The sequence below is a fragment of the Lupinus angustifolius genome, chromosome LG06, assembly GCF_001865875.1.
Source record: "Lupinus angustifolius cultivar Tanjil chromosome LG06, LupAngTanjil_v1.0, whole genome shotgun sequence".
In the NCBI taxonomy this organism is placed as follows: domain Eukaryota; kingdom Viridiplantae; phylum Streptophyta; class Magnoliopsida; order Fabales; family Fabaceae; genus Lupinus; species Lupinus angustifolius.
Window position 1 is genome coordinate 1,808,666 of NC_032014.1, and position 14,067 is coordinate 1,822,732.

The 14,067-nt window shown below is 35.4% G+C and overlaps 2 protein-coding genes across 4 annotated transcripts; one reads left to right on the top strand and one right to left on the bottom strand.

The window, feature by feature from the left end:
* On the top strand, window positions 231–11,426 carry LOC109348785 (protein GRIP-like). 3 transcript variants are annotated; one of them, XM_019589338.1, is made up of 22 exons: window positions 231–475; window positions 1,188–1,734; window positions 2,048–2,163; window positions 2,675–2,844; window positions 3,528–3,621; window positions 4,236–4,322; window positions 4,520–4,600; window positions 5,243–5,368; window positions 6,117–6,225; window positions 6,300–6,379; window positions 7,132–7,260; window positions 7,349–7,449; window positions 7,697–7,830; window positions 7,941–8,038; window positions 8,128–8,247; window positions 8,368–8,395; window positions 8,710–8,768; window positions 9,404–9,475; window positions 9,554–9,601; window positions 10,416–10,521; window positions 10,618–10,676; window positions 10,936–11,426. In XM_019589338.1, exons 2-22 carry the CDS (start codon window positions 1,254–1,256, stop codon window positions 11,041–11,043), a joined length of 2,406 nt encoding a protein of 801 aa, XP_019444883.1. In that variant the 5' UTR covers window positions 231–475; window positions 1,188–1,253; the 3' UTR covers window positions 11,044–11,426. The 3 variants fall into 3 exon arrangements, with proteins under 3 accessions (XP_019444883.1, XP_019444880.1, XP_019444881.1); XM_019589335.1 differs by having other exon boundaries at window positions 1,191–1,734; XM_019589336.1 differs by having other exon boundaries at window positions 1,220–1,734.
* Window positions 12,130–13,799, bottom strand: LOC109348786 (phosphoserine aminotransferase 2, chloroplastic-like). Its single transcript, XM_019589339.1, has one exon. It carries the CDS (start codon window positions 13,698–13,700, stop codon window positions 12,426–12,428), a length of 1,275 nt encoding a protein of 424 aa, XP_019444884.1. The 5' UTR covers window positions 13,701–13,799; the 3' UTR covers window positions 12,130–12,425.

Consider the following 14,067-nt stretch of genomic DNA (forward strand, 5'->3'; position numbering starts at 1 on the left):
GCATCAAAAGAAAAAAACTTAGAGTATACTCTTTTTTAGTGTAGACATCCCACATTTTGTGACACACCATGTTCTATGGGTATGTGATTGGTCATATACAAAATAATACTTTTTAGTTCAAGTTTATTTATTAAATATTTTTTTGATCAAGTATACGTAGATGAAATGACGTAAAGGCAATAGATGTGCTTCCCATTTTCTATTTGCAAAATTGCTGAAATAGACTCTTAAAATTGAAGTATTACAATTTTGACCCAGATCCATGTCCTCCTTTTCCTTGTTCACTTGTTCGGAATGAATAGAAATGCGTATTGTGTAGACAGAGTGACAGGGGCATTCGGAAACGACATCGTTTTCTCCTCTTCCCTCTACACAGCGGCGTGAGATCCATTTCGCCACCGCCGATCTCACATCTACCGCTTCCCTACTCTTACGGCGGTTCCCGCGTTCAAATCGAACAACCATACTTTATTCGGTAAATCTTAATGTCACCGTGTTTCTATTGAATTCAATTTCCATTCCTTGCATTTAAACGTTTTGATGAACATCATCGAATAAATATAATAACACTAAAACTGAGCTCTGTTTTTTTGCTTCTCTGCAGCTGATTATCTGTTTTTTAATCTTTCATTCTAAAAAATCATGTGAGATTAATTATATGGGAATGGAGTATCTCCTCGTATAAGGAGATAAGTCTCCTCCTGCCACTGAAATAATGTCATGTTTCATCATTTTCTATAAAAATATTTTTAAAAATAAACAAAATGACATACATGTTATCACATTTTTACTGGCTAGAGGAGATAAATTATCTCCTTATATGAGGAGATACATTATTCTCTAATTATATTTATGCTTTATTAATTCTTCATCTATGGAGCATTTCGTTTTTGAATTGAAGTTAATAGGAAATTATATTGTTCAATTTGGTTTTCAAGTAAAATGTGATTGATTATCCCCCTCCCAATTTATGACCACACAACATGGGAGACTAGATGTACCTTACCGTCGCAAGTGGAGAACCGGTGGCTTACACGTTACAAGGCAAGCAACTTTACCGTTGCTTGAGTAGTGTGGCTTGGATTGGTTCGCCGTGCTTCAGAAGTGTTAAAGCCTTGCCATTTTAATGTTCAATATGCTAAGAAGTTTTATTTTGAAAATTTTAATTTGTAGCTCATATGACATAGCAGGTTCAAGGCTATTGGCTTTCGAATTGCAGCTTATGCTGGTCAAACTTGTGACACAAGAAGTCGATGGCATCAGGTGAAGGTGATACTGGTGGAACGATAGAAACTCACACAGAAGATCCTTCTGTACCTGAGGAGCAGTTGGATGATGCAATTCATCATTACAAAAATGGAAGCAACGGAAATCTTCCATTGGAAAATGGCATATCTGATGACAATCAAAGTTCAGATGATAGTCACGACCAGCTTCTGCAAATGGTTGTTGAACTTAGATTTCAGAATGAATTCTTGAAGTCTCAGTTTGAGGGACTTAGCAATGTAAACTGTGTACATAGTGACTCTAATCTAAACAAAGGAGTTGATACCCTGGAAGATGCAGAGTCTGACATCGTGAAAGAACTCCAGGAAAGGATACAATCCTTGAATAAGGAACTTCAGGAAGAAAAACAAACAAGGCATGCATCTGAAGAGGCATTGAAGCACCTTCAAATGTTATACTCAGAGACAGAGGCAAAGGCCCAAGAGCTCTCTGAAAAGCTTGCAGAAGGTCTGGTTATATTTGCGTTTATGTATGAAATGGTGCAAGTCACATCAATTATTAATGAGCAAATATGACATACACTGAAACATGAATGTTATGTTACCCTTTGTATTGCTACTATGCTACCTGTTTGGAATTTAGGTCAACCTCAAACCATTTGCTACAGATAGATATTAGGATGATTTTTCATTTTTAAGTTTAAGAATGATATTTATAATATGTTTAGTGATCGCTGAAATAATACAGGCATAGGAAAATTAATGTCACCCTTGAATGCTCTCTTTTTTTAGCATAAATGCATTGTATCTTTTTTATATAGGTCAAACAAAGTTGGACCACCAAATTAAAGAGCATGAAGAGAAGTACTCTGAACTTGACTCAAAGTTTAACAGGCTCCACAAACGAGCAAAACAGCGTATTCAAGAGATTCAAAAGGTGAACTTTTGCTTATATTTTTGCTGGGTTGTAAATGATTAAGAAAGATTTAAAGATCAATGCTTTGTCAATGAACATGATTTATGATAGAGCATTATAGCGTCATTTCATCTATGTAGCCGACCACACCTAGTGAGATAAAGACTTGATTGTTGTTGTAATTTTACGCACACAATCTTATACTGTAAACTGTTTTCAAACTAATGATCTAGCAGACCCACTTAGATGTTCCTTATTCTCTAAAACTTATGTGTAGCTACATTAGTAATATGTATAAATCGGGTTCTTGCTATCTGTTATGACTGTAATGCAAGCACACAGATTGTATTTTAATGACAGACCTCAGGCCCCACAGTTATTATATATAAGCACAAAAGAAGTCAGGAAATTCTGATTTAGTCCTTCAACAAAACCTCTCAGGCAACCTACTGTTTATGGGCACTTGATTATTTTATACGTGTTAATTTAGAAAGTCGGTTCAATTTGCTTTTTGTGAAATTTTCATTCTCAGGAAAAAGATGATCTTGAGGCTCGATTCAATAAGGTAAATGAAACTGCTGAGCGAGCATCAGCCCAACAGTCATCACTGCAACAAGAGTTAGAGCGCACTAGGAAGCAAGCAAATGAGGCACTGAAAGCTATGGATGGGGACAGGCAACAACTAAGAAGTGCAAACAACAAGTAAATCCACTAATTTGATTGATGAGCACTCCATTATTTCTGTGCCAGGACAAGCTATGGTCTCATTTATTTTATAGCATAGGAATATTGGAGTATACACAATAATAAGCTATGCATGTCATAGAAGCTTACCAAACCTTATTTTACAATTGTTTGCACTACAAGGATATATTCACTACTACTACTACCTACTCTTCATTACTTCCCTTTTTCTTTATTCATGTATGGATGCTCTCATGGCTAGTTGCACTTCCTTTTTTTAAATATGAAATGAGAGACACCCCCCTCCCCCCATTTTTTAAAAAATGGCTAAAGAAATCTTATAACCCTAAGGAGTGAGGAGTGACTTCAGTATGTAGTAATGATTAGTTATTCCCTAGGCATATTTGGTATTAATATACTTATGAAAGAAAAATTTTCCTCTTTGCGGTGAAAGTTAGTTATTTTGTTCCAAATCTAGTATGTTATTAATCCTTCACCTCAATTGGTCGGGATATCTAGGAATCATTAGGCCAGCATTCTTATGTTAAATTGCATGTTAGAAGTTCACTTTCAAAGTCTGCCGGTAGCCCAATATAACCTCTTTTGGTGGATCTACTAATACTACATTTATAGAAACAAAGGATAATTCAGAGTATCATATGCCATTTGTAATGATTAGTTTAAAAATCTGTGTTATCCAGACTTCGAGACACCATTGAGGATTTACGGCGTTCATTGCAACCTAAAGAGAGTGCTCTTGAGGCATTGCAACTGTCACTCGCGGAGAAGGAACAGGTACAAATGATCCATTTATTTTATTTGGGGAAGTTTTTATTTACTTAGATCTCCTGTATCTTTGTTGTGTTTGTTCTTACTAATAAGCAATAACTGAATATATCTTCTATTTCGTTGGATGTTTGCATATATGACTTAACTCGGTCCACTTTAATGGCTGAAAAATAAATAATAGATGTTTTGCATTTGCCTAACTAACACTTACCAACTTTGTTATTTTACCCAAATTGCTTACACTGCCTTTGCTCAACCACAAATTTGTATTTAGGCCATAATGTTTGCTATTTGATATTTTCCCTGAACCGGATTTCAACCCCTTCCTTAACTGAGAATGGATTTGATCCTCCTCTTATGTGACCAGACAACATGTTAGGAATTAAATCTCTCTTGTCAAACTTTAAGTTATTGCTTTGTAATGTTTTTCTCCGCATGATTCAAACAATTTTTATGACTTATTTCGGATTTTTTCACTTGTTGTGATATGAACTTTTCTTTGCACCAGTAGCTGTGCCATGAAACTTATGTATTTATGTTATTATGGTAGCACATCAGTTAATAATGTTTATACCAAATTCTGTTGTTTGGATATCCTAAAACAAAATTTGACAACTCAGATGTTGGAAGATATGAAAGGGTTGCTTCAGGTTGCTGATGAAAAAAGGCAAGCTTCACTAACTGAGATCTCAGCCAAACATCAAAAGGTACATGTGCATGTTTTAACATCTTAGGCTGACTGTTTCTTACTTTCTCTTTAGGAGGATACTGTATCTTCTTCCTTCTCGCCTCCGTTTTCCCTAATCATTTTTTTTGTTTTACTAAATTTAAATGTTCTATTTCCATACTGTGTATTTTGCACCTAGTTTTTCTTTGGCTTTACTTCAATGTTTGTTTGTTGCAGAACATAGAGAGTTTGGAGGCTCAACTTAATGATGCATTGTCGGATAGAAGTAAGGCAACTGAATCCATTTCTTCATTGCAGGTGGGTTTTAGAATTATGAGCTTTTTTCATACTTGATATGGTTCAAGAGGGGGGATTATGTTCCATTTCTTGGGGATGGACGGTTGAAGGGGCATTGATATTCAGACCTGAATGATTATTTAAAATATCTTCTTTTCAATTTCATCCTCACCCCTTTTGGTGAGTATTGAGTTTTATTTATAGGTCTGAGAGGACTGGGTAATGAGGCCATTTTTTGGTGGACTTGTGCTAAAAATGAGCGTCCAGTTTAACTTGGGTGTGGGCTCGGGTTTTATTTTGGAACTACCACGAGGCCTTGAAACAATCTCATTTAGATATTTGGAGCTGAGCTGAATCAGCTGAGACAGGTTCCTTATTCTTAAATATCCGAGATACATTTGTGTAAGAAGTGTTTGGTTTCTCCTAATTGCATATTTAAACTAATTTCAGAGCCTCTGGTAATATGTTAAATTGAGTGTCATGTCGCCATGGACTCTTTTTGCTGTAAATAATTAAACAGAATGTAACTAAAAGAATGAAAACTTTCCTTGATTGATTATATGGTCCAGTGACCAGTGACTTTCTATATAAACACACATGCTTCCAGATATGCAAAAGTTTTCAGCTGACGACCTGACCATGCTCAATTACTGATGTCCCTAGGTTCTAGTTGCAGAGAAAGAATCTAAAATTGCAGAGATGGAAGCAGCATCAACTGGGGAAGCTGCACGACTTAGAGCAGCTGTGGAAAGTGTGAAGGGAGAGATTTCTCACCTAAAACAGCAACATGTATGGTTCTGACTTTCAAAATATATAAATTAGTATTCCATTGTCTGTTGGATTGCTCTTCCTCCTTTCCTTTCTCCTTAAGCGGGTGTTCATTGTGATATTATGTAAAGCATAAATCCAGTTTAAAACTAAATAATAAAGTAAAACTGGTATTACATAATATGTGGCTTGCCTTAGGCAATGACAGCATCTTATTATATGTAACATTTTGTTAGGCAACTTTTATGCTTATCTTGGTTCCTATAGAAAGTTTGCATTTGCTAAATAACTAACGACAGAATTGCTTGAAGAGCACTTTTGTCATTCTACTCATCAATTTTCATGATCTAGATAAAGCAAGCACTTTTCTCTATTACATGTTTATGAAAATTTAATGATGCATCATTTTCTCCACTACATTGTTGAAATGGAAGAATGACTTAATTAATTATTTGGGTTCAGCTATCGGTTTAAAAATATACTTGTATGATCAGTAAATAAATTATCCATAATGCCTTGACTTGTCTGATGTTAGTTAATTGGCATTAAAGCGTGTGTTGAGTAAATGGAAGAATGACTTAACTAATTATTTGGGAGCCTCGTGCACTGGGCGGCTACCCTTTATATGTGGAAAATTTTTAACTTGTTGGGAGAATTGGTTTTGCATAGGTGATAAATATAAACATTTACAGAGAATTTGGAATGTTTGAAAATGCTGAGGTCATATGCATGCTTTTGATGCTTTAATCTCAACTTATGGTATCTTCAGGAAAAGGAAATGGAAAGCTGGGAGACTGAATGTCAGGCACTTAAATCTAAACTTGAAATTGCAGAGGGCAATTGCATACGTGCAGAAGTTGAAGTAGCAAAAATAAGAAGTACTTATTTATCATTTTGGGAGCTTTCTTATAATCATATTAAGATGAATACTTATGCTTTTGACATTGACCAGGTCAGCTGGAATCGGACGTATCTGCACAACACAGGATCCTCAGTATGAGAGATGCTGAATTGTTGGCTGCTAAGGAAAAGGTTCTAATTGATCTTCTCCTTTTCTAATTAGCTGGTAGAAAATTAAACAGAGAATATGTTGTGTTCATTGGTTGCTCGTGAAATGTAATCTAATAAAGGTCAATTAGGATGGTGCTAATAAAATGTAATTTAAGAAAGAAATCTTTGATTCTAGTAACATGTGCTCCTGTCGTACACCAGACTATAAAAAGTGTGCCCTAGTGCATGAGGCTCTCATTGAGTAGGGTCTGGGGAGGATAGATGTCTGCATCCATACCATACAAGCGGAGAGGTTGTTTCCATGATTTAAAGCCGTAACGTCATGGTCACTAAGCAAGAACCTTACATGTGCTCCTGTCGGACATCAACATTGGAGTATATTCTTATTAAAATAGAATGCACTGTATGTGAATTATGTCATGTCATATGGCATTCATGTTGAGAGAGAACCATGTTTCTACTTTTTTATATTGTAATCTTCTGTAATAGTAACTTGGTAGAGTTTGAAGTATTTGTTGGTATTTTTGATAGATATATAAAAGGGCACTATAGGTTGACAAGAGGGCCATTGCCTGAATGTATCTATATTATTTTATTTACTCCCTAACAGTACAGGTTTTAATTGAAAACTGTTCGTGGAACTATGCTTCTATTCCACCTACATCCTTGGACGGCTGTTGATTAATAACTTGGCAACATAACATATCTCAATATTAGTAACAATGAAACATACGATTTACAACACTGTAATGTGTGCTTGTGTGCCTACGCAGATCAGCAATCTTGAGAGGGAATTTTCTTCATACAAGGTTCGTGCACATGCACTTCTTCAAAAGAAGGATGCAGAACTGGCTGCAGCTAAAGACTCTGAACAGCTCAAAGCTCTTGAGGAAGCTTTAAGAGTACATGTTTATCATGGTTTTATGTAGATGACATTGTTTGATTAGTGAAGATATATCATTCAATAATCACATTCTAAATTTTCTACAGGAGGCTGAAAATGAAATATCAACAATAACAGAAGGAAAGGATAAAGTTCTTCAAGACCTTCAATCTGCTATGGCTAATCATGAGAAAGAACTTGCAGAAAGGTGTCATTATTATTGATAAATCTTAATGAGCTTGTTACCTCAAATGTCAGATTGAATATTATACAGATGACAAACCTATAGTTGGAAGCAAAAGATGAATGAGAAGTAACTGATGTTGTGATAAAAACTTGCTTTATTTTATTGATTTGTCGTATGGTTTGGGCACAAATATTGGATACTATGCTGTAGTTACCTTTTTTGCTGTTTAGTGTGGAGCAGCGACAATCTCTCACTTTATGAATTTCAGAGACACGGCCCTTGAAAATGCTAAGCAGAAGATAAGGAGCTTAGAAACAAGGCTTGACTCAGCTAATGCTCAGCACCTAAAAGAGAAAGAGACATGGGGACTAAGCCTTCAAAATGTAGAAGAAACCTGGCGAAGTACTACACTCTGCTTCTTCGTTAATTAGTTGCTCATACTTCTTACTTCTTTGATTCCCTTATCTGTATGAATTTGGCATTAGAAGGTTAACTTAGATCAAACTTTGCAGTCAGATGTGAGGCAATGAAGGCCGAAAATGAAGCAACTACTGTACAAGATAAACAAAAGGAATTGGAAGAGCTTAAACAACTATATAAAAAATTGAAGGTAGTCTGCAAGTTGTTAAACCCGTGCTTGGATCCCCCCCCATTTGTGTTTCCCCCATAATGTTATGCTTACTGAATCAATAACTATAGGAAGAGCATGCGTCATTTCATGATCTTGCTGATAGAACAATTGAGGAGAAAGATAACGAGATATCTAGACTTGTAGATGATAATAAGAATCTACGTCAGTCTCTTCAATCAAGATCACTGGTATGTTTTTTATCTGCATTTTCATCATTGTAAGAATTGAGACATTGGTCCTATACTTATCATTTCCCTGGTCTGGCATATTTATTCCACTGGTTTGCAATGCTTTGCAAATGATCTCAGGCCAATCAAAGCAGTACTTATAGCTCAGGTATTAATTCATCTATAGTATGACATAGTTGTCCCACTTGCTGAGTTTCTTAGGTACTTCTTCAAGGTTATGAATAATTGATTATGGGGAAAATTGCACTCAATAGCCCTAAGTTTGTTGAATGACACACACCCTCCTTTAGTTTAAAAAATGATGGGGAATGAGAAGTGGTCAACGTCAATTTTTGAAACTAGAGAGGGCATGGATATCAGTGTAACAAACCTCAGGGGTACCGAGAGCAACTTCCCCTTGATTATATTGCAAAATATGATCACAACTCAAGCACTATTTGACACTTTTTTCTTTATGTACAGCCTTGCATAAATTGGATTCGACAAATTTAAGTCCCTCAGCAGCAGAACAGCAAATTTTGGTATAACATTCTTCATTCCCTGTAGAAATTTGATCAGATTTGAGATAGAAGACACACCAATTGTTTTAGTTGTCACAATGACAGGACTGTGGGTCTTTCATTGTTATTGGGGAGGTTATGGAAGTGGAAGAGATATTTTTTTATTCAAAATATCCAAGAATATTTTTTTCGTATATGGTGTGCATTAAATTAGTATATTTTGGAGAATCCATCATTATATCTTTTTTGAAAAAATGATACTGTTGAAATTATAGGGTTTTGGTAGAGGGAGAAAAAGGATACTCAAAATAGTAAATAGTGTTGATATTATAATGAAAGATATGATGTGATGCAAAAAGACATAACAGTAGCCCCTAATTATACTAATATTAAACTCCTAATTACTTAAGGAAACAAATCATCAAACATAAGATAGAATAATGTATCTTCCAAACAAATTTAAGATATAATAATGGTAACATGAGATACTTTCTCGATATTCTCTGAGATAATTTAAGATATGGTGAGGAGAAAGAGGGAGAGATGATTGGTGATGTGATGTGAAAGGAAGAAAGAGGTGGAAAATAAAGTGAAAATGAGGGTGTTAGACAAAGCATAAAGAATATAAGGGTCGGTCTTTTTTGTCATAATTTCAGATTTTGGCAAGACAACAAGCCCAAAGAGAGGAAGAACTAGCACGGTCACAACGACATATTTTAGCTCTTCAAGTATGTCTTCATCTTTTCATGATATTCATCTCTTATACTCCCTTTCTGTAATACTATATGATATTACTGTTAATTCAGGAAGAAATCGAGGAGCTTGAACAGGAGAATCGTCTCCATAGCCAACAGGTACATGTGTGCCTAATTTTTTAAGATTTTCTTCTATTTCCGGATAAAAGGACGTGATGAGTTGCTCCACGAGGTCGATGATTGTTTCTATAAACGAGGCCCACTTTTCTAGGTTCTGTTAAAACTGAAGTGCCAATTAGATTTTACATTTCTAGACTTGGCAAAGTAAAGCGTCCATAACATGGATTTAGAGTGTTATGGACCAACCAAAGGACCACATTATACTCTGCTAATGGCAGTGCCTGAACATAAAATCTAAAATTGATAGTTTGACTTCTAAATTGAGAGGTGGAAGAGGCTGTGGGTTTGAACTTGATTTTGAGTACTCTAATTTTGTGTTGATCATCCGCAGTTTTCAACAACTGAACCCCAATCCTAGCACTTAATTATTTATCTAAAATTCTATAACCTTTGGTTGTTCTGTTGAAAGGAGACTTGGGAAAAACCTAAATTGAAAGCTAAGTTGTGCTTTTTATTTCACATTCTGAAAAATATTTTTTATCTGTTCTACCATCTTTGTTATGAGGTAACGATCTTCTACTGGTACTCTTAGTCCTAGTTTGTACTGCAGTTTTCAGGTAGGAAAATGTTCTCATGCTACATTACTTAAATTTGTGACTGCTGCAAAATAAAAAAAATAAATTCACAATCTTTGGATAAGTGGTAAAAAATACTTGGATTTTGATTAAATATTTCAACGTATGGTAAGCAAACTACATAGGGTGTGCGTGGAAGGATGAGGGGAGAGTGCTCAGTGGCAATAGGAGTACTGATGAGCAATATTCTTAAGAATTTCCGATTAATATGATTGTAGGAGGCAATGTTAAAAACTGAGCTTCGCAACATGGAAAGAGCAAAGAAAAGAGAAGGTGTAGATATGACATATTTGAAAAATGTCATTTTAAAGCTTCTTGAGACAGGTACAAATTTGAAAGAAACTGAAGTTTTTTATCTCTTTCATTTTCTAACTAGTACTGATGAGCAAGTTTAATCAATATGGATATTTTGTTTGCTAGGTGAAGTGGAGGTATTGCTACCAGTTATTGGAATGCTGCTTCAGTTTAGTCCAGAAGAGGTAATTTTACCTTACCTCTTATTTGATATGGTAGGGTAAAAGAACAATGGTGCTTCAGCATGAACTCATTCTTTTTTCTTAATGTATTATTGTCTAAAATTATGTGTCTTGGAGGGGTCAAAAGTTATTTCTTAACTGTTTTCATGTTGCACCAATTTCTAGTGCCTGATAGAATTTCTAATTTATTTTAAAACCAGAAGTTCAGTTATGTTGATGAATAAAAAGAAAGCAATTCTCTACAATTTAATTGCAAATGCAGGTGCAGAAGTGTCAACAGGCATATCAAAATTCAACAGATGTTCCACCAAGTCCTGCAAATGATGCTTCAGGATCAGGCCTCTCTCTTTTTTCAAGATTCTCATTTTAGTGATGATGCCAGAAATAGGAGTGATGGACAATCATTCTTAAATTACTGGTTCTGCCATCCAGCTCCGAGGGTATTTAATGTTTGTTTACTCACTGTTACTGAGAAAGCAGAGTGATATATGTAAATTACAACAAGGGTAGTATAGAGACACATCAAGAGGGTAGTATACAACAAATATCACAACAGGAAGAACTCACGGGATAAGGTGCTTAAGGCGCAACAATATAATTCATTTTTTACCATTAAATATGCTTGAACCCAAAGGTTTGACTAGAAAACTGTATAATGTATCTTGATTATGAATTTTCAATTTGAGTATTTGACTATGACATAGTAATGAGATTCTCCATGCTTGCTTATAATGGTAATAATAATATTAAAAGGATTTTCTTATCTCTGAATTTCCATGAAGATTTGTTTTTTCATTGGCGCACAACATGATAATTTTTGCTAAGAAAAAATTGAAATAAAAATCTCAGATATCATATATTTATCCATAAAACCTACTTGATGAATTAATAAGATGATGGTCTAATAGTATAAGACTCTGCTATATTGAAATAAAAATCTTAGATATCATATATTTGAAATTGCTGAGATGAGTACAAATAGCTTATATGGATTGTCAGTGATAATATTGAAAGCCTGTTGTTACCTAACAGTTGGGACCACAAAGCTCAATCAAATAGAAGCATTTGTGACAAAAAATTGACCGTTGGGGTTGGTTTGGGGGCAATGCTTACAAGTTACATGTGGTAGAAATTTCGTAAGATGATTGAAATAATCAATGATGTTACTATCTATGAATTAGACTGTAAATAGGAGCAAGATAGCAAAATCTTATGCACCATATTTTTAACTTTACTGTTTGTTGAGTGTGGAGTGGTCTCTTTTCCTTTTATTTTAACAGCAGAAATTTCGGTTTTCAATTTGCTATAATTTTAGTTAAAAATACAGGAGAGGGTTAACAAAATCATCATGTAAGCTTAAAATTCTGAATGAGTTGCAGAAAGTGTGCATCATTTGTATGCATCTTTTCCTTCCATGAACCATTACAGCACGTAGAATTTAGAAAATATACCACAATAGTTCAATAAGTTTCACCCTTAATTTATTGAGATTATATTTCATCTTACATCCAGCAAAATACCACATGGGACTCAACCCCTACAAAATTTCATCAGAGGTTAAACCAATAAATCAAACCTATTACTTAAACTACTACACTTCACCTATTACTTGAACATCAAACGTGACACAAAAGAAACAAAAAAAAAGGTGAACATAACAACTAACTAAAGAAACCAAAAACTGCCAGAAACATTCTGGAGTGTAGACAAAGACAACATAGCATTGAAACAAAGGGAGTGTGTCCTTTAACTCTAAGCATGCCTAGCTTGGAAATCTTTCATGAAAGCCACCAACTTTTCAACACCAGCCAAAGGCATAGCATTGTAAATTGAAGCTCTCATTCCTCCAACTGACCTATGTCCCTTGAGCTGAACCATTTTTTCCTTAGCAGCCTCCTTTATGAACTCAGCCTCCAATTCAGATTTCTCCAAAGTGAATGGCACATTCATCAATGACCTCACAGATTTTTCAACAGGGCATCTATAAAAACCATTGCTTTCATCAATAGCATTATACAAAATCTCACCTTTATTTTTGTTCTTCTTCTCAACCTCCTTCAAACCACCTTGCTCCAACAAATCCTCAAAAACCAAACCACACATGTAAATACCATAACAAGGAGGTGTATTATAAAGCGAATTGTTCTCATCATGGATCTTGTAATCAAGCATCACAGGAGTAATACCCTGAGCATTACCAATGAGATCTTTTCTTATGATCACAATTGTAACACCAGAGGGTCCTACATTCTTCTGAGCCCCAGCATATATAACCCCAAATTTTGACACATCAACAGGCTTTGAACAAAAATTTGAAGACATATCAGCAACCAAAATCCCACTCCCATTTTTGGGTGTAGGGTAGTCCTTAAACTCAACCCCATGAATAGTCTCATTTGCACAAATATGCAAATATCTAGCATCTGGGCTTTGATCCAAATCATCAAAAGATGGAATCTTTGTGTACTTTTCAGATTTCCCAGACCAGATCAACTTTGGTTTAGAGAACTTCTGTGCCTCCTTGAAAGCTTTATCACCCCACGACCCAGTAACCACGAAATCCACAGTGTCCTCGGCGGTGCAGAGGTTCAACGGGATCGCGGCGAATTGGGTGGTGGCGCCGCCTTGGAGGAACAAAACCGAATATTCAGATGGAATATCCAAAAGGGTACGCAGATCTGACTCAGCTTTTTGAATAATGGATAGAAACTCTTTGCCTCTGTGACTCATCTCCATGACGCTCATACCAGATCCGCGCCAGTTGTAGAGCTCAGATTGGGCACGGAGGAGGACGTTCTCCGGCAAGGTTGCGGGACCGGCGGCGAAGTTAAAGACACGATCTTGGGCGGTGGGTGGTGGTGGTGTTTGGATTTGGGTGGTGGTGGCGGCGCATTTGATTGAGATGGGTTTGAAGGAAGGGGTTGTGATGCGAATGGAGGAAGGTTTGTTGGTGAAATGGTAGTTATTGTTGAAGAGATTAGTGGAGTGTTGATGTAAGAAACGAGAAGAAGCCATTGACATTGACATGGTGAAGTTAGAATCAGAGAAACAAAGTGAAGAGGGAATGGAATTTGGCTTCTTATATATATAATACAAAGGAAATTCTTTGGCAGGGAGCAGAGATCTGAGTCTCAACTAGGGTTAATAATATGTATAAAAGAAAAGGTTGTTACCTAATGTCGTAATACCTCACTAGATCGTATTATTCAACTATTACAAATTTAATTTTTGGGAACAACACTTATTAAAAAATTATTATTGATGAAATGTAGTAAGATATATCTCCAATATAAATAAAATGTTAAAAATTTGATTTTTTTGGAACAATATTTATTATTATCCATTCCGAAATAAATTACTTTATTGACCAAAAAATAATAAGATATTCTTTGTA